Here is a 21083-nt window from a genome sequence, read left to right on the forward strand (position 1 = left end):
AATTTTTGGAATGGATTCTTTTGATTTCTTTTCATTACTTTCCTTTATCAAAAATACGTTTATTTTAATGTGGAGGACCATACATCATAAAAAATGAATCTGGTGAACACATGGGGCACATGGTTTCTATTATTTTACAACTTGCAGATCTACTGACATGCTTTTGAAGCCAAATTATTTTTTGAAATGGTGAGATGGGGGAGGGGCGAAGAGAACAGAGTGGATTTTCATAGTCCTTGTTCATCAGAGTTGTGTGCTTATATATGTCATACATTTCATTTATTTTTCTATCTGAAGACTGATTCCATATATATGTGAACCTGGTCACCCAAAGGAACTTTTCTTCCGCCTAGGAACTGTTGTTAGAAGAGCCTTGGGATTCTGGATTAGAGCGATTGTGAACGCTTCCAGAGTGGAATCCAAATATTGACATTGCTTTTGGGGCATCACTGTTCAGCAGTCAGTTATTTCAGGTGGCTACAACTTTACCCGTAGGCTTAGTAAGGCTTTAATTCTTACACCGTATTTGGCTACTCATATTTTATTTCTAACGTCTTTTGACCTGTTTGACACCTCACACTTTCACTTTATGGTTCCTTTTATATCAAGTGACCTTGTGTTCAGAGAGTCCACGTGCCCTTCGAAAGAGTTGTAGCCATAACCTTTTCTTTTTTTGGCTCTTTTACAATTTCATTTTGTTTTTGACAAGTTTTAATATCAGATCTGCAGAGGACTGCCTTTGATGCCAAATGCCAAATATCAGTGGAAAAGTGTCCTCTTATGTTTCTAATGGTTAGCACATTTCTGATTTGGATGTAATTTAAGTGGTCTGGTAGTAATGAAACTTTTATTTGGATTATAAAAATTGTCCACTTCTTATGAGTAAAATTTTCATCATCTTTAGTTATATTTTCCTTATCTGAGGGATTTTAGTTGCTTGATGTTACTATGTCATGGCATAAAATCGATGAGTGTTTTCAACAACTGTCTCAGTAATTCTTAAAAGTTAAGAATTGTTTCAGGGCATTTTATGTTTTTCCCTCTTATATTCTCATTTTCAGCCAGTGAAAATGAGAAATCAGAAACTTGAAAGTAACTACACAAATATTTGGATATTAAAAAAGTTTTAACTTGAACCAGATGGATTTTTTTAAGCTTATTTATTTAAGCAATCTCTGTACCCAGTGTGGGGCTCGAACTCAGGACCCTGAGATCAAGAGCAGCATGTTCCACCGGCTGAGCCAGCCAGGCGCACCTGAACCGGAATGATTTTTTTTTTTCCTCTTTTAAGTAGGCTCTGTGCCCAGTGTATAGCCCAACCCAGGGCTCCAACTCATGACCCTGAGATCATGACCTGAGCTGAAACCAAGAGTCAGATGCTTAACTGAGTGAGCCACCCAGGCGCCCCTGAACCAGATTGATTCTTAATTAAAATCTTAATGGTGATGTTAGGGTCAGATGATCCTCTCTAGGGACTGAGCAACTGTGCTTACATGAATTTTAGCAGTCAGATCTCTCTCTTATGGTGGTCATGGTCTTCAGACAGCAGCACAGTGTCATTCATTCATATGTGTCTGCTGGGTGAGGTTTAGGGACTGAAGGACCCCCAGAGTGAGCAGATCATATTGTTTGCAAACAGGTTCTTCAGAGGAAACAGCAGACTCGGAAGTCTCACGGTATTTTAGGAGCTGACTACTGAAGCAGTGTTCCGAACTGCTCAGTCTTACCAGTGGTGTTCCAAGTTGCTCCTGGTGTGGTGGCTCCCCAGGCTGTCTCTCTCACCCCACCTCCAGGCTCCACAAAGCCTCTGGCTCCACATGTTCTTTGTCCTTCTTTCCCTTCCGGTTTGTTCTGTACTCAACACTTAGCCCTTCTCTTATCTTCCCAGCTTGGAACTCCGCTTGCTTTGCCTGTGAGCCTTTGTTCCTTCCAGCCGGGTGCAGGCCTGGTTGGCAGGCGAGAGGAGCGCTACTCTGCTCCTCCACTTCATTCTCCCATTTTCTTTTCTCTCTGCTGTAAATCACAGATACCCTTTCCTTGCTTCATTAGCATTCCACCCTCATCCCAGTATTTAAGTTGGGAGATGTTCCATTATTTCCCTCCTTATCCCCCCCTATATTTATCTAAGAGAATACCAAACTTTAAAAATGACTTTCTCATTGAATAAAGAAAGAGTTTAGAGTGTTTTACTTTATAGAATATCAAGGGTGAGCAAAGTTCCATAATTTGAATATGCTCATGGTAGTTTAATATAGATACACTGGAGTTTACTACCACTTCCTGTCTACTGAGTGCTTAACCAACATGCCAGGCACTCCATTAAGTATTTCACACGTTATTTTCTCACTCATTTAGTCTTTGCAACCATTCTCTGAAGTGTAGGTATTACCTCCATTTTATGGATGAAGGCATGAAGGCCCAGAGAGGTGGCCATAGCTTACCCACGACCACTCAGAGAGTAAGGGGTAGAGCTCTGATTCACTCCCTTGCTTGTCAGATTCCAAAGCCCAGCTTCTTGGCCACCGTGCTATACTGATGTCTCAGTCAGGAAAAGCTGTGTTCTGCTGTGCTAGCAAACAAGCAGCTCCCAAAGCCCAGGGGCTTAATGTGGCGTATCCTGTTATTTCTTGTTCTTGCTCCACGTCCTGTGTGATCTGCTGTTGGACTTGCTCAAGAACCAGAGGTGATGAAGGCTTTGTCTCAACATACATCACTTCTACTCATATTTAGTTAGCCTAGGGTAGTCGTATGGCCACATCTAACTTAACTAAAACAAGGGTGTTAGGGGCTGGCCGGGGGACGGTGGGCAGTGCAATCCTATGAGGTGCCTGGGAGAAGAAGAGAACTGTAGTATTTTGGGTATAGCCTCAGGGAATTTTCCCCAGCTTTATTGAGATATAGTTGACATATGGCGCATTGTGTAAGTTTTAGCCCTAATGAGGTAATACAACTGCCTTGATTTCAGATTTATTGAGTCACAGTTAGGTTTTTTTGTTTTTTTTTTTTTAAAGAATCTTTGGGTAACTCAAGTTGTTCCTGATATTTGAAACTTTCTATCAACATAGTAGCTTATGATTGCAGCATCTCTACATCCTGGTCAGTGATCTACAGTATTGCCAGTAGCCTCTAGCAAAACAGTTTAGCGACTTAGCCTTCCAGACTTTTAAAAAGTTTTATGTAGTAAAATAACAAAAGCAGCTTTTAATCACTGGGTGCTGCAGATCCAGCCCCAAGAACTGTGTTAAGCCACCATAGTTGCATTATCTTGGCTGTTCTGGGTGTTCATTCGTTCCCTCCTTCCTCCTGTGTATGCTGCAGCCCGGTGTGTTGTGGGTTCTGCAGTGAACCAGACAGGCAAGGGCTCTGCTCTGCAGCTTACCCAGTCAGAGTGAGACAGTTGAAAAGCAGAAGACTTGACAATTTCAGGTAGTGAAAAGAGCCATGAAGACAGTGAAACCCAGTAATGTGGTAAAGAATGATGGATGAAGGTAGGGGGAGGTTCTTTGGATTCCACGCTCAGGGATGGCTGTTCTGAAGAGGTGACTAACAATTAAAACAGAGACTCAAGTGATCTCCAAGAATCAGATACATGAAGATCCAGGGAAAGAAAATTCTCAGTAGAGTGAGCCAATAGTGAGTGCAAAGGCCCTGAGGTGTGGGAGTGAGCTTGCTGGTTCAGGGACAGACAGAACAGGCTGGGGCCTGGAGCTTGGCAAGCATCAGGGACTCTGGGACAAGATGAAGTTGGGGAGAGGCAGGGGTTAGATTCATAGAGCCTTAAGGGCCATAGAAAGAAGTTTGTATTTTATTCGAACTGCAGTGGAAAGCCACTGGACAGTGACATGATCTGTTTTCCATTTTTTAGAGCATTACTTTTATCTTTATTGGGCAAGAGGATAGCAATATGCTTGTTTAATATTGAGATTAACACTGTATTTGAGGATAGTTTCTTCAGTTGGACAATTTAATGGGGCTGCCAGCTTTTTGGAAGAGGGCACTTTTTTATGTGATTCAGAACTCTTTGACTACTGTTGTTTTCCAGAGACGGTGTGGAGGTTTTCTTGTTCTGTGTCCTCATCTCTGTTACTAGAGTCATACTCATTCCTTAACCAAACATAATTTAATGCTGTTTCAATAAGCTGAAGCTTATTTCATCCCCTCCCCCCATTGTTTGCTCCCGGAATAGTAGCTGAGAGTCTTGTTTGCAAGTTTAAACAAAGAAGAGTGGTTCATAGAATTTGAAGTGTTAGCCCTCTGCTTCTCGGATATCTTCTGCTGCTAACAGCAATTAACTGTGGTGATTATCATTAGTCTGTTGCAGAATAATATGTGTCTTAGTGTGAATATACTGTGACACATTCTCAGTGCGAAGCAATGTTCAGTCTAATCTCTTGTGCCAGCCACTGCTGTTGCTCTTCAGTGTTTTGATTACGTTGAATATTTAAGAAACTAGGTGCTTTAATTAAATAGATTAAAACAGATACAATCATTTACGGTCATTTTCTGGGTGGTGTATGTAAAAAGAGTAACAAATTTAAATGAAATACCAGTAAAACTTGCTTATGTTTGTATTTTTAAAAATAAAGATATCCATGCGTTCTGCCTGTCTCAGACGGTACGTGCAGCCTCATGTCACAGCAGCCAATGCCAGGGTCATGCTACCTGGTGCTGTGCAGCGGAGTTACCTTCCCACTTCCAGTGGTATCTGTGTAAGAGGTGGGGGTGTGTGTATGGGAGCGGAGCAGGCTGGTTCTAAGGCTACCGTGTGTCTGGAGCAGAGCAGATGAACGAGGAATGAGTGGGCAGAGAGGTGTGGGCTCAGCTCCATGGTCATTGTCAAGATCAGAGTAGACTTTGCCTGGGGAGATGGGAAATTGTTGGAGGGTTTTGAGCAGAGGAATGCTTGAGTTAGGTCAGAAAAAAATCTTGAAGAAAAATTTTTTTTTTCTTGGCATCAGTATTTTTGTCCTTTATTTTCTGGGACCATTGAAGTTTCATTTGAACATGATTTAAAGAGGAGAGTGTGGAAGTCATTTACTTATTTTACTTTATAGATTTTATGTATTTATTTGAGAGAGAGTGGGAAGGAGAGGGAGAGAGAATCTGAAGTAGACGCCACGCTGAGCGCAGAGCCTGATGTGGGGCTCGATCCCACGACTGCGAGATCATGACCTGAACCAAAACCGAGAGTTGGATGCTTAACCGACTAAGCCACCCCTGAGCCCCTATTTTACTCTAAAAACCTACTTTGAAGTATACTTTTTGTGTAGTTAAATGTACTCATTTGCGGTGTCTAAGTCTTAAGTTTGACAAGCACCTACATGCGCTGCTCTCAACGTAGACTACTTCCACTAGACCGAGAGCTCTTTCTTGCTGCGGTGCCGGTAGCCCCCCGCCCCCCAGGCCTCGGGCCGGGCAAGCACTGCCCGGCTTTCTGTCCCTGTAGTTGCTTTTTCCTGAATTTCCCACGAGTGGCATCATCAGCACTTGCTCTTTCGTGTTTGTCTCCTTTTGAGCAGCGGAGTGTTTTTGAGACTCATCCGTGTTGTTGGAGGTGTCGGGATGTTTATAATTGTATTTCTAAAGATTCGGTGAAAACTTGGATGGCTTTTTATCCTTCATTTTAGGTTATCTTCCCCATTTTTCTAGTCCTAGATGTGTGTATATACACACACACACGAGGTATAAAAAATGAAACCACTTTTGCGGTTTTAGCGTATTATTAATACAGAATTACATTTTTATAAGTCATTATAAATGCAAATTTGATTTTTCAGACTTTTTAAAAAGAGACTTCCAAGTAAGGTGGTTCCTGTGTGTTGGGACTTAAACTTCAATTTATGAATGTATGGTTTAGAAAACTAACGTGTTTAATAATGGTGGCGCTTAAATCTCATTTTGAATCATGTATTCTACTAGGTAAATCAGCAGTTTTCGTGAGATCTGGGCCCTTGCCTTTGTGAATGAAAATATAGTATTTCTGAAATTTGAAGAAGAATTAGCAACTTGGATGACATTTCCTTATATAACTGTGGAAGGAACTGGCAAGAAGGTTTATATTTTTCGTTATTCTGATATTAATGCTTTGGTAGAGAAAAAGGTTATAGGATTGTTCAGCTCTTCCTCACCTTTGCTGTCTGGTGACTCACATTCTACCTTCAGTCCTGGCTTGGCCACTCCAGCTGTGTGACCTTGGGCAAGTCACTTGACCCCTTAGTATTTGCCTTCTTACCTGTTAAGTAGACATAGTAGTGGTGGCCACCCCACACGGTTGTGGTCAAGAGTGAATGAGTTAATAAACGTAAAGGCTAGCGCCTGGCATATAGGAAACACTGTGCAAGTGTCATCATCGTGATCATTATTGTTTTCAGCCACTGACCAAGTGTGGATTCTGCCCAATAACACACTTTCTAAGCACTGTTAGTGCTTTCGTTCAGAGCAAGGCATTGCTTGTTTGGGCTATCACAGAAACCCCCTCATTGACTGCTTTGCTGACCTTCCTGTGGGACCATTCTCCGCAGGCCTTGAATTCTGTATTCATACAGCATAATCTTGACCATATAGGAAGTCAGAAAAGTGGGCATGAGTTGTTTGGAACGTCTTCAAGGATGAACTGGGGTTTGGACTTGGCCCGGAAGGAGGTAGAAGATACTGACTGGTCGGAAGAATTGAGGGTGAGAAGGATCAGTGGTCTGGGAGCCCTGTCAGCTGAAAGCCTGACTCGTGAAAGACCCCAAGGAGCAGGAGGGCCTTCAGAGAGTGGAGCCTGTAGGGACCAGGGAGGACCTTTAAGAGTAAAGTCAGGATTTTTCTGTGATTTCTTCCAGTAGAATTTTTTTTGTCTTAAGGCTGTAGATAGACCGAACAAATTCCGTCTGACTTGAGAGGCTGTGGCTCCATAGTTTGCTGCCATGGAGAAAGGTGCTTTGACATTTTGCAGGTGTCTCAGCGGGAACAGACTCACTAGGAGGCAGTAGAACCCTCCTTTTGGACAAAGGGAAGGGCTATGTTAGGTTGAGAAGAGCTCTCAGGTACCTAATTTACTTTGCCTCCCTCAAACCTTGAAAGACCTAAAACCAGTAGAGTAACTACTGGGTTTTATTTCAAAAGTTTTTAAAAAGAATTCTGAACCAGATGCTTTATAGAATGATTGATCAAGAAGGCAGGGGGGTTTAGAGAAGTTGAATGTAGAAGAGACTGGAAACCAGAAAACCTTCCCATCATATTATGTCAGTCCCCTGCCCAAGACCCTCTGATGGTGTCCCACTGCGCTCCAGTCGCACTCCAGTCACACTTCAATGTCTCTGCCCCGGCCTTCACGGTTCTGCAGGTTATGCTTTCTCCCTGGCTCACTCTGACCCCACCACAGTGGTCTCATTTGTTTCTGAACATGCCAAGCCCTTTGTCTCCTCAGGAGATGTTTCCCTGGAGTGCTCAGTCCTTAACACATGGGCATTGCCATCTTTCAAGTCCCAGTGTCCGTGTGTGTGATCTTCTCTAAGATGCCCCCCACCCCCATCCCCACAGCTACCCTAACTAGGACAGTGTCCCCTTTTTATCTGTTTAGTACACTCTGTTTCATGGGTCCCAATGGGGCACCCCATCAGGTGGGTGCAACCCGTCTTGTCTTCACTGCTGCTTTCCTCAGGTGGCACGGTGCTGGCTCATGGGGCACGCATTGGACATCTGTAGGATGAGGAGATTGCTGGGTTATGTCAGATTGGAAGGATGATGGAAGCAGTGGGAATTGGAGAAAGGGATAGGATACGACCGTACTGCAAGCTCTCCAGCAGCATTGGACCATTGACTTCTCCCCCTTCCTTGAACCTTTTCCCCAGCCTTTCTGACATCATGTTCCTGGTGCCCCTTCTGCCTCTGTGACATTGCTCCTGGTCTTGTCTTCCACTTTTATTTTTTTTTTTTTTTATTTTTTTTATTTTTATTTTTTTTATTTTTTTTTTTAAAGATTTTATTTATTTATTCGACAGAGATAGAGACAGCCAGCGAGAGAGGGAACACAAGGGGGAGTGGGAGAGGAAGAAGCAGGCTCACAGCAGAAGAGCCTGATGTGGGGCTCGATCCCGTAATGCCAGGACCACGCCCTGAGCCAAAGGCAGACGCTTAACCACTGTGCCACCCAGGCGCCCCTGTCTTCCACTTTTAGATAGTGGCATCCTGAGGGCATTGTTCTTGCTCGTGTCTCGTCCTCTGCTCTCATCCGCTCTTCTGGACTCCATTACCAGTTGAGTCTGCACCTTTGCACAGCCATCTCTGTGCACCCAGGCTTCATGGTGCTCAACTGCTTGATACGTGTTTGTTTGTTTACAGCAACCACTGCTCAGAGCGAGGCCTCCTGTGTCAGGCACGGCGTGCGGTAGTGAGTGACAGAACCTGCCCCCTGTGTCTGTGGTCTAAACTTACCTCCTGTGGAGAGGCCATTAAACAAGCCCAGCAGTCAGTGCTTACAAAGTGCAGAGTGCCCCAGACAGGTGGAAGGTGTGCTACTGGAGCCTCGGGGGAAATTCTGCTTGGTAGGACAGTGGGAGCAGGCTTCCTCAGGGTAGGGCGGAGGCGTCGGGCACGAATGCCAAGTGGCGCCCTGATGGGTCTGGCCTTGTTGGGTCTGGGCCCCACCATGCTGGTGCTTAAAGTAAAGGGGAGGAACTCTCTGCTGCTTTTCTTTCCCCACCTGTGCAGGAGCTTGAAAGGGGCACAGACAAGAAGTTGTTGCCTTTAGGGGCGCCTGGGTGGCACAGCGGTTAAGCGTCTGCCTTTGGCTCAGGGCGTGATCCCGGTGTTGTGGGATCGAGCCCCACATCAGGCTCCTCCGCTGTGAGCCTGCTTCTTCCTCTCCCACTCCCCCTGCTTGTGTTCCCTCTCTTGCTGGCTGTCTCTATCTCTGTCGAATAAATAAATAAAATCTTAAAAAAAAAAAAAAAGAAGTTGTTGCCTTTAATTGCCTTTGAAGCTACTTATCCCAGCTTATTCTGATACATTTTGCTTGTTCTCCTTTAATGATTCACAGGGAAATCCTTAACATGAAAAACCCCCCTTGTGCTCATAGGGAACAGCCCGTCCAGTTGTAGTCGAGAAGTAGCGGAGGCCGGATACGGATGTGCGGGCCCAGCCCTCCTTCCTCGCTTTCTTCTTTGGTCCCTACGTTCTCTCCATGTGGTCTCTCAGAATCTCTCTTGTTCTCTGCTGCTCAGGCGTGAGGTGGGAGGTGCCGGCGGAGCAGAGGTGGTCTGTTTAGCGCAGCAGTCCTCCAGCTGTTTGTCCGTGTGGCTTAGATCGGTGGATATTTACCATGTTAGAAATTGAAACACATTTTTTTTTTAAAGTTTAACTTGGGGCTTAAACTCAAAGACCTCGAGATCAAGAGTCCTGTGCTCTACCGACTGGCCAGCCAGGCACCCCTTGAAACAAAAATTTTAGTTGGAAGTATAGATTTCACAGGAAGTTGCAAAAGTCGTACAGAGAGTCCTTGGACTCTCCTTCACTCAGCTTTACCCAGTGCTGTAACATCTTACTTTATTACAGTATCAGAACCAGGAAATAGACTTAGTTCGGGCGTTAGTTAAACTACAGGCTTTATTCAGAAATCAGAAAATTTTAAAACACAAGATCAGAAGCTACTTATCCCAGCCATCTCATGTCCATTAGCTAGTGGAATTGATGACATCATCACTTGTCATGACCCCTGGAAAACTCCTCTCTACACGCCTGAGGATGAAAAAGGCAAGTGACCTCTTGGCATTATTGTAAAAGTAGCCTTAACCTTGTGGCCCCCCGACAGGTGGCCCTAGATGATCGTGCGAGGCCCCTGCTGGCTTCGTGGTTGGAATGTGGACTCTGGAGTCCATCTGGATTTTGTCTTGGCTCCGCTACTTTAAAACCATGTAGCTTGGGATAGTGACTTGACAGGACAGCTCTGTGGCACAGTATTTGAGCATCTAGACCCTGAAGTCTGACTGTCTGGGTTTGAATCCTCGCTCTGCCACTTACTAGCTGTGACTGTGGGCAGGTTTCAGTTTCATCTGGAGAGTGAAAGTACCCACTACTGGAGTGATGGTGCGAATATTAAATGAGGTGATGCATGGAAAGAGCTTGGAATCATGTCCGAGTGGGGTCCTGAGTATCCATCCATGTTAGTATCCATCCATGCTGTGATTATTGTGAGGTAATACAGGAAAAGTGTTTAGCCCAGAGCTTGGCTCAGAGGAAGGAGTAAATGTCCTGCTCCTGAAGCGGCCCCACCATCCAGCATGGGGAGGTCATCCAGGGCCAAAGGGAAGGTATTAGGTATGAGGGAAAGGAAAAGAGCAGTTCGTCTAAAAGAGCTTTGTGAGGAGGGGGCCTGGATCAGCTTTATTAACCGTCGTATCTTCACTGCCCAGCGCAGTGCCCGCCTGGAGCAGGCTCTCAGGAAGTGTTTGTTAGTGATCAAATGATGGACTGAATGAATGAAGGAGAACTGCTCCTGGCCATGAGCTGGGGAGGGTAGAGGTGGGGGTATTGACTTTCTTTGAGTTTGAGTTAGGAAGTTGGAGACATTGATTTAATGAGATCAACTGATAGTTAATAACTAATTTAATGCATTAAATTTAACATATACTGCCCCAGATCAGTTCACTGATAGATGTTTGGAGGCTGTACTTCACTAAGCAGTGAAATAACGAGTTCTTACGTTTCCTGTTACGTAATAGGAAAGTAGAGAAGTCCTTGTAACGTCCTCTATGCTTACCACAGTGATCAGTGTCAGAATCCTTGAAACGGGAATGTGCCTTTATCCTGGGACAGCAAGGATGGGGTGCTGGAGGGCTGTTGGTCACCCCAGAGGAAGGAGCAGCCAGGGTTCCTTCCTTGCAGTTTGGCCTCTGGTTAGTTACCTTCTACTCCTCATAGTCTGTGCCGTTCAGCAGGTGATTTATTTCTCATAAGACACTATCTCTGCCCACCTCTCCCACCTCAGCTCCAGCTGCTTTTTCCTCACCTTCTCTGCTCCGGGCACATTTGTCTGTTCTCTGAGCACACCAAGCTTGCTGGATTACCAGGGTCCTTGCTGATTACTTTTCTGGGCGTGTTTGCCCCCCATACTCTCACACGATGCCTTTCCCACTTCTAGAGAGCTCTTCTTGAAACACTCTGTCTAAAATAGCACCCTATCCATTTCCATCACTATGTCCCCTTCTTGTGCTTGATTTTTCTTCAGAGCATCAGTAAGTACCAGGCATTGTATATCCTTGCTTGATTTTGTCTGTCTTATTAGAGTGACGCATTGTTAAGGCAAATGAGATGTTTAAAACATTGCCTGGCCCATTGAAGGGACTCAGCAATTGAGTAGATGCTGCAGTTTCTTTTAGAAAAAAATTAATCTGGGAAATATTCCCAGGATCTAATTGTGATCTTTAGTGTAAGAACCAAGATGACCTTGTTTAGAGTGTGATATTATATCTAATACTATAAGGATATTCACATATATCTATGTATGTATATGTAAATGAGATCCCAGTTTATAAGTGTGTGGGAGAGAGAAATTTTCTTTTAAATATTCTTTTGTTCCAAAGGTTTACTTGTAAATTGGCTGCTTGGAATTGAGAGCATATTATCACATTTTCTAAAAATTCTTTTATTGACCCAGAAATATACCTACCTCAAATTCAAGAAATTCAGGCACACATGGAAAAAATGCTTTCTGATTGATGACCGTGCTATTTTATTTCTAGCCCTCCTTTTTCTAAAAAAGGGTTAAGTCCACTTACAAGAATTATGTATTCATTCAAGTATTTAAGTGACAACAAACATGTCATGTCTACAGCTAAGCGTTGGGAATGCAACATTGAATAAGATAGACACCATCTGTCTTCATTGTAGTTTATCAGGGGAGGTACATTAAACACATAATTATACAAATAATTACTTAAAATTGTGGTAAGAGCTATGAAGGAAAAAGAAGGAAAAAGAGAGGCAATTTCCAGCCATAGGCACTGCAGCTGGGAAGGGGAGAAGAAGTTCCCGGAGCTCGCAAGGGTTGACTTGGTGTGGTTTGAGGTCCTTGAATTTTAGTTGAGTCTTGTGTGAAGGATACTAAAATAAACAGAAAAAAACCTTTTCCTCCACTAGTTAAATGAGCCCAAATTTAAGAACATGGGTTTACTGAAAGCAGGTAAATAAATGCACAGGAATTCGTCTTACCTTTTTTCTAGTGGCAGCTCTGCTGAGAGGCCTTTTATATGCATAGGTGTATCAGAAATGTAAACATACGTGGTCTCCATATTACACTGAAGTCACAAATTTCCTGTGGGAATGACCATTCCTACCGTAGCAGCCATCTCCTGCTGATACTTCCATGGAAGTTTGGAGGTTTTAGGGCACAGGTTCTCAGATTATATTCCAGCAGAATCTTTTCTCTTTTTTCCAGCTTTATTGATGTATGATTGACAGATTATAAGATATTTAAAGTGTACATAATGGTATTTTGATATATGTATAACCATCTAGTTAATTAACACATCCATCATCTCTCATGTTTATCTTTTTTTTTGGTGAGAACATTAAAGTTCTACTCTCGGCAAATTTCAATTCTATAATACAGTGCTATCAACTATAGTTAACCATGTTTTACATTAGATCCTCAGACTGTATCCAGGAGAATCTTAACTGGAGATAGCACAGTGGTTATGAACTTGGGCTCAGGGTCAGACAGAGGTTCAAATCCTGGCTTCGAGCAACTTAGACAACTTCTCTAAGCTTCATTTTCTCCCATTGTGTGTGTGTATTGCAGGGGGTGAGGGTTGGGGGAGAAGCCAGGGGCAAGGGGCCACAGTGACAGTCCCCTCCCCTTGAGCTGTTTGGAGTAAATGCCATCATGCGTGGAAGACTGTTAGTACAGTGCCTTGAACTGAGGCCCCAAGGAGTTTCTCAGGAAATACTAGCTTGTTAGTATTATTGTCATAGTGCCTGGAAGGATCGGTTAGAATAGCTGACACACTGTCTTTTCAAAGCTCTTGGGGAAGTTAAATGGTGTCAAGTCCTTTTTAAATCTTAGGCTAGGGTCCCATCTGAGGAAGGAGAAGAAAACTCCCTCACTCTGCTTTATGGGCACATGCTGATAGGATTTGGAGCGTTGGCTAAGTACTTTTTAATATTGCTTAATTTGTCAGTGTTAAAAATAATTATTATATAGTCTAGGATACTGACTGCCAGTATAATACCTTTTCCTCCTCTGGAAAAAAAATTATTCATGTTGCCAAAATAACCATTTATAGATGAAAATTTAAAAAATCGGGGTACTGTATTTAACAGTGAGAAATTTGTGTGCTAAATTTATTCACATTTTAGCTAACTAAAAATACCATACGACCCATTTTCTGATCCAGCAGGATCAAAGCATTCATGCTTCTTAAGGGTCCACACTGTCGGCTTTGCCCTGTAGGAGAAATGAATCTCAGTGTGTAGGAGCCCACTTGTGTGCGTTCCAACTCAGAGCAGACCAGGGAGCAGACCTTCATAATGAGTTGCTCATTGCCATGGGATTGATTTCTCTTGAAGCAGCCTATTGATACTTAAAAAAAAAAAAAAAAAAAAAATCGAAGTGTTGGAAGTACACAAATTTGGATGATATTCTCGTCTTTGCACAAAACATTCTTAAAAGCTATAAGAGCTTCATTGTGGGAAAATTAACCTCTTTAGGTTGGAATTTGCTTTTTGCCTAATTTGGTTTCTTTGAAAGTCCTTGAGAAATGATTCCCTTGCAGTGAAATAAAAAACACCTAGACTATAGAACCCATCATTATTAGTGGTGTTGTGATATGCACATCAGTTCTCTGGGGTACATGGGATAACAGTTATAAGACAATTGATTTTCCTTTCATTGAATGTTATTTTTAAAATAATAGTCATGTTTTACCAGTTGGCTCAGATTTCCCCTTTCTGTTCTCTTATATTCATACCCAATAGTAATCTTATTTCTTGAGGTTAAAGTCAAAACTGGTTAGTAATTGTATAAAATTCTCTGTTTCTTAAGATTGTGATGTTCTGATGATTTTGCTAATTAGTGACTTGATAGAAGTGGTAAATTTCAGTTTCCTGGAAAGGTCATATTTCCATTGAGGGCCCAGAAGCTGCAGTGTTCTCGTCGGAGTATTCAAGCCCCTGTTAAAGGGGGTGTTGTTGCTGGAGGGATGAAAGCATAGATGGGGTGGGGTCCAGCCGGCTGGTAGGTCCTTTGCAGTGTGTGCCGAAAGTATTCTTTTAAGTAGGGAGTGTTGATCTTTACTTTTTAAATGTTCTAAAATGCTGATGGTAGCCTTTGACTTAAAAGTAAGCTTTAAGCTGTATTTTACCTCCAGATTCTGTGGGAGTTTAAAATAGTATGGTGCCAGGTATTTACATATTTTGAAAATGACTACAGGTGGCTGGAACAAAATAGATGAACACAGACATGTTTGAAGATGGCAGTAGTTTCCTTTGGAGACTCAAAACCATCACAGCAGCTCCGGAGATGCTCCGAGGGACGGCACGGCCGTCTCGGTCTGGCTTTGCCCACTTCAGGTTTCAGTTACATTTTTGCATATTTGCTTATTGGACCAGAAAAGAAAAAAAAAAAAAAAACACAACAAAACAAAACGCTATCTGGGTTTGCTTCCCTCTGCTCTGATCCTTCTGTTTCTTGACTTGCAGAACACTGAGCCTGTTGCAGCTGCTGAGAGCCTGTCTGAGGTACCTGAACATGTGCTTCGAGGACTTCCAGAGGAAGTGAGGCTTTTCCCATCTGCTGTTGACAAGACTCGGATTGGTGAGGACCAGGGGCACAGAAGGAGACGGGGAGGGGATGGGAGAGCCGCCTGTGTCCAGGCCTCCTTTGGGAGCGTTTAAGGTAGGGAGCTCGTCATCAAAGTGACAGGTTTACGCTTAGACCTAGAAGGTTATGTGGTATTTCTGCATTTTCCAGTCAAGAATCCAGGGTGGACATAGATTATAAAACTAAACCAGAAATATCCACACTCCTACCCACCATCCTTTATGACTTAGCCTGAGTATTCCCTTCCACTGTCTCCTCGGGGCTCTTCTTCCTGCTGTGAGTGTATTGTTCCCTCCTCTCTGATTTCACTGGGACTTGAGTGTGAGTATGCTGTTATATTTAATTTCAGTATTTTGTATTTGTTTTCACATCTGCCCCTTTCATTGATTGTGGGTGCCTTCATTTCTTACTTATCTTTGTGTCTCCAGTACCTGACTCGTTCTGGACCTCAGTAGGTATTTGAATGAATGACGACCTGAGTGTATCTGAATGCTTCTGGCTGGATTTTCTCATTGAATACAAACCAGCTTTTATGTATTTGATCTTGTTTTTGTGCCCCAAGCTTTAGACAGAAGGCCAGTAAGGACCTAGTAAATTATAAAAATTTAGTCAAAGTACAGTTGTGGAATATATCATGTTTGGATCCCTTTTTGTTTTTTTTAAGATGTATTTCTGATATTCCAGTTTATGTGTATATGTGTGTGAATAAATTGTTAATAAATGCTTTTCCTAATTCTCACCGAAAAATTTTTCAGCAAGTCACTTGAGCACTTAGATTGTATCATTCACGTGAAAGTGGTTGATTGTACAGCTCCACTAATTGATTGTTAGCTCTGTTATCAAATTGGATTCATAGACCTACAGAAGAGTGAGATTTGAACCTCCCAGCTGGACAGGACCGGCTCAGCCTCCACCTTCCTTCTGTGCCTCTTCTGAGAGCGGGAGATGAGGGAACTTGTCCAGAGGACTGTTGTCAGTGAGCGGCACCCCTGGGTGCTGGTTCCCTTGACTCCAGGGCTGTCGCCCGCATTTTGCCCGCTGCTTCTTCAGCTTGTCCTTCTGCCTTCTGGTCAGTGTCCAGAACACGGAAACAGCTGAGGAATATGGCGGAGCAGCAGCAGGTGTAACTCTGGGCTGTTGGAAGCTCTGCAAAGTGAGTTGTTACAGCAGCTAAGGTGTCAGGAGACACCTCCTTAGCTGGCGAGGAGAGGGTGTTCCACTTTGAGCAAACAAAATTCAAAAATACTGTTCTCAAATCGGCATTTCCAAGCCTTTATAAAAGCAATTCATGGTCATTGGAGACCATTTGAAATCTGCGGAAAACTAGAAAGAGGAGTTTAAAATTATTTCTAGTTTCACTCCTTTCTCTTCTTTTTTCTCTTTAGTTGTGATCGTGCTGTTCTCCAGGTATTTGTGATTGTACCATCTGGGTAATTTTACATGTAAAAAAATAGAAACAAATATAAAACATTTCTTTCCTACTTATAAAACCATGTAGGTTCTTTACAGACTATTTGGGAACTACAGAAGGATATAAAGAAGAAAAATAAAAATCCTCGTGGAAGACTTGATGTCATTTGCCCTCCGTTGATCTAACATTATCTTGCTAGCCTTTGAACTATTGTGAAACAGAATTGACTTTAACGCTTCAATCTTTAAAATAACCACAATAACATTATAAAAATATTGGTTTTATTTTCTAGGTGTCTGGGCCACTAAACCAATTTTAAAAGGCAAAAAGTTTGGGCCATTTGTTGGTGATAAGAAAAAAAGATCTCAGGTTAAGAATAATGTGTACATGTGGGAGGTAAGAAGAAATTCTGGTTCTTTATCAGCGTTCTATACATTTAAAAAAAATCATTCTCTTCTCTCAGGATTTGACATTTTGAAATTAAAAGTCATCTTAATATGTTCTTTAAAAATCAAGAATATATATTTTTTAAAGATTTATTTATTTTAGGGAGAGAGTGTTGGGGGGGAGGGGGGAGGGGCAGAAGGAGAGGGAGAAGCGAAGCAGACTCCCTGTGGAGCGGGGAGCTGACCTGGGGCTCCATCCCACAACCCCGAGATCATGACCTGAGCCGAAACCAAGAGTTGGGTGCTCAACTGACTGAGCCACCCAGGCGCCCCTCAAGAATATTTTTCCAGCTGCTGTTTACATTTGTCTTTTGAAGCTGCTTGGCTGTCCTCAACAATAAACGTCAAGTCCACTTTTTATATGACCTTGTTCAGGGTGTTCGGCGTGACAGCCAAGACTTTGGGCTATCGCTTGGAGGCTTCCAGATAGGTACCGTAAAAGACACTCCTTACCGGCCACAAACAAAACACCGTTAGGGTCTTCTCTGTGCTTTAGAAACTAATCTCTGTGTTGCTGGAATATTCCAAGTTGGATATATTTAGCACATGGCACATTTGGACAGGGCTTTGGACTCCTCAGAGGCTTTCATTTTGTTAATTTCTTGTTCTCACGAGGATGCTGGAGGGCCACGCAGAGCGGTAGCATATTCCTTGCAGAGGTGAAGCTGTCAAGAACAGAGGTGCATTGTTCCTCCCGTGTTGAGAGTGGTATTGATAGAGAACCAGAGCCCATGTCTCCTGCCTCACAGTGAGGCATCTAAAAGTGTTTCATTGGATTGCCCTGCTTTAGATCCTACCTTTAGCTTTGTGACTCTCTGCGTACTTAACCTCTGAGCCCCCAAACCCTCAATTTAAAAATGGGATTAATAAAAAATACCTCATTAAGATCATCATGAAGATGAAGCAGGTTGTTACTGTTTCCTGGAGCGCTGTGTGCAAATTTGGCGTTTATGTGGAATTTGGTTCAGGTCAGGTGCTCCGGGGAAGCTCCTCGTGTTCTGATAGGATCTCAGTTGGTGTGACTCCTTTTCAAAACAAGTGAAGTTTTTCGGTGGTTAGAAAAGCATTTCTATCAGATGGTCTTAAATTGACTCACATCTGTTTCACACGTAAACATACACAGGACTAAAAATAAAATCTGCCTAGGAAATGTCTGGATACTTTCCATCAAGAAGTTCTGTGACATTTGTACATCTGAGGTATGTTGATATTGTTTTCAGTGTGACCAGCAGTGTTTCTTAACTTGAAGATTCCTTCAGTTTCTTCCAGTAATTTTGACTTTCTTCGTGTTTTGTGAATCCCTTACTTTGAATCTGATGACAACCCAAGGGGCGTTAGGAAATGAGGATTTAGCATGAGAATAATCACATTATGCGGTTTCACTACTTCTGAGGTAAAAGAGTGCTATATTTGTAGGAGAACTGCACAGCCAAAAAATATTAATTACTCAAGATAATGTCTGAATGGTTAAAAATGTCTTGACCACAAAATTATGCCCCCAAATAAATGGCATTTTTAATTTTAGAAATTTCCCGAGGGAGACTAACAAATATGTTCCACAGGTTAGTGCTAATCTTAGATAATGTCTGGAAACCAGGAAATGCATTGTCTAGTTCTGTGTGTATAATGCTAAGCTTGAACAAATGTCACGAATATTAATAGTACACCTAAGTTTATTGTACCTATTTTACCCAGCGTAACAACTGGGAGATTTTTGGGCATAGTATGTAAATTGTTAATAGTGTCTTTTGTAAATTAAGTTTCATGTATATTGAAATTCATATGTAGTGTGAGTTCATACTCAGCTTGCTGAACCTTGTAATTTGGAGCCCTGACCTATTAGGGATTTGACTACTTCTTATAAACGTGTTAATACTACATTGTTAACTTAAGGTATTCTACTTGTATACCACTACGATTGGTGAATCTTATGACATTGCCAGTTCTTGTTAGATTTAAAGATTTAGTTCTTGTCAAGGTTGGCTTTTCCTTCTTGCAATTAAAAAAAAAAAAAAAGAACTGGACGTCATTCAGATAGTTCCGCCTACAAGTATATGTATTCCATACAGAAACCTGTAAGCCTTCCTCTCCGTTAAAATAAAAGTAGATATATCTGACATATATGTAGAAGTACGCATTAGGCAAAGTATAGGAAGCATCAGTTAGAATGTATCTATTTCTTCTAAAGAAAAAGCAACACCAAATAAAATTTAGTGTATCTCCATTAATTTATTCCAACCTTGGTCTTAGCCTCAGACTTGCATCAGAATGCCTCTCATTAACGTAACAGAAACTGCTTATCAATAAAATCTCATCTTGGCATTTGTTCTTCCATTAAAGCCCCTTAAGACTGGCTTATCTTTTAGCAGCCTGGTCTCCTGCCCCAGCTAGAACTCCATTTTAAAGCTAATCTAAGACAAAGTGTTAAATTGCTTTTCTTGAGCCCTTGATTATCTAACACAGTCTTAAGTCCTCTAAGCTTTCACTGAAAACATTGTATTAAAGCAGAAACAACGGGAGAGAAACAGTCAAGTATCCTCAGGGTGAATGCACAAAACAGTCAGATTCTCCTGAGAGGAGAGCATTCTTTGAGCAGTTTCTGGGGAGGAACTGCTTGCTAGCCAGCTTAACTGCTGGACTTGGTGTAAGACTTGCCATGACTACCCCCACACACGCCGAGCCCTCTGCAGTATTCTGACCACTTCTGACAAAAGCCTTTCAGATTCACTTCCATGGGTCTCAGATCGCTTCCCATGAGATGCACTTCTGAGTTGTTTGCCTATGAATTGTTCGAATAAGTTTTTTTTTTTTAATAGACTTTATTTTTTATGAGCAGTTTTAGGTTCACAGCAAAATTGAGCAGAAAGAACAGAGAATGCCGCACACCGCCATCTCCCCCCACTATCACAGCAGAGCGGTGCATTAGACATTCGATGGACCTGCACTCCCACATCTTTATCACTTAAAGTTACTAGTTTTCATTAGGGTTCATTCTTGGTGTATGTTCTAATAAGTCTTTTTTAAATTATAAATGTAATACATGGTCATTGTAAAGTAATGTAAACAATACTGAAAACTATAAACAAGAAAGTAAAAATCATCTGTGAATATTTTGGCGAACGTTCTTCTAAGTCTCTGCCTCTCTGTCTCTGTTTTTCTTCTGTCTCTCACGTGCACTGGCGCATATACAAACACCATATATAGACACTTCATGCAGTTGAGATCCGCAGCACATGCGGTTTCGTGACGTGCTTTTCTCTTTCAGTATGCTGTGGACATATGCATGTCAAATCGTGTCATCTACATCGTTATTTCTTATGGGCCTCTAGAATTCAAGTGCTTCCTTCCACTGTTTAACCAGTTGAACATTTAAATAGTTTTAATCTTTTCATGATATTAACAGTTCTGAGTATGAAACTCACTGTTGTGTACATGTATGCTCACTTGTCTGGTTATCTTCTGTTAAGTCCAAAGTTAACTACATTTTAATCTCTGGTGAAGTTTGCTAACAGACCTCCAGAAGGATTGCACTTTTACATAACCACCAAAAGTACATATTTTTTCCTAGCTTTTTAAAACCCAGTATTGTTAATCTTTTTTATAGTGCTCCCCCTGCCCCTCCCCAGCCCCATTCTTATAAATGAAAACCAATAGTTCACTGCTTCTGTTTGCATGATATTCGTTTAGGCAACAAATTTTGAGTCGGGGATCGTGGGAAGATGTAGAATTGTGTTTCAACCAAAATTGATAAGTTATTTCTCTATAACGAGGGGACTTTAATTATTTCAGAAGTGAAAAACTTTTTATCGGTCTGCACTGTTAGCATTAGATGTTAGCAAGTGCATTCCCTAGTCTTTGCTAGCTCAACACTTCTAATTTCAGATTATTTCTAAGTTAAAAATGGGGGTGAGAAGAGAAAAGAGAGTAGTCAGTCAGCTGATCCTGTAGAAGCTTTTTCCAGAAAGTACTATTCAGCTCTTCTTCCCAGCTTCTAACCCACACCAGAGTAGTACCAGACGAAGAAACCCAGGTCACATGGAAATGCAACCGGCCACCTGTTCTTTACAGCCCTGCAGCTACGAGTGGTTTTTACATTTTTAAGTGATTTAAACAAAAAAATCAAATGTTTCGTGACACATGAAAATAATATGAAATTCAGATGTCAGCTCATGAATCAAGTTGTACTGGAACATAGCTGCGCTCATTTGTTTGCATGTTATAGATGGCTGCTGTGGCCCTGTGGTGGCAGAATTCAGTAGTTCTGACAGGGACCGTATAGCTTGCGAAGCTGAAAATATTTATTGCTGGTTCCTTACAGAAAAAGTTTGCTGAGCCCTGGTCTCAGTATGTAGAAAGGAGAAGCAGCAGGAGTGAGCGTGGCGATGTCTGGTGTCTTAGGCTTATAGTAGTGGGAAGATTTTGA

General features: G+C 42.1%; 1 protein-coding gene across 6 annotated transcripts in view; it reads left to right on the plus strand.

Annotated features, from left to right (window-relative positions):
• Window positions 1–21083, plus strand: part of PRDM2 (PR/SET domain 2) — a 119297-nt gene that overhangs the window by 16101 nt on the left and 82113 nt on the right. For all 6 annotated transcript variants that reach the window (XM_057305488.1, XM_048221962.2, XM_026519800.4 and 3 more), the window contains 2 exons: window positions 14683–14797; window positions 16507–16610. In XM_057305488.1, the coding sequence (XP_057161471.1) occupies window positions 16602–16610 (9 nt within the window). In that variant the 5' untranslated portion in view covers window positions 14683–14797; window positions 16507–16601. The remainder of the gene's footprint in view (window positions 1–14682; window positions 14798–16506; window positions 16611–21083) is intronic.

The sequence above is a fragment of the Ursus arctos genome, unplaced genomic scaffold (assembly GCF_023065955.2).
Source record: "Ursus arctos isolate Adak ecotype North America unplaced genomic scaffold, UrsArc2.0 scaffold_32, whole genome shotgun sequence".
In the NCBI taxonomy this organism is placed as follows: Eukaryota; Metazoa; Chordata; class Mammalia; order Carnivora; family Ursidae; genus Ursus; species Ursus arctos.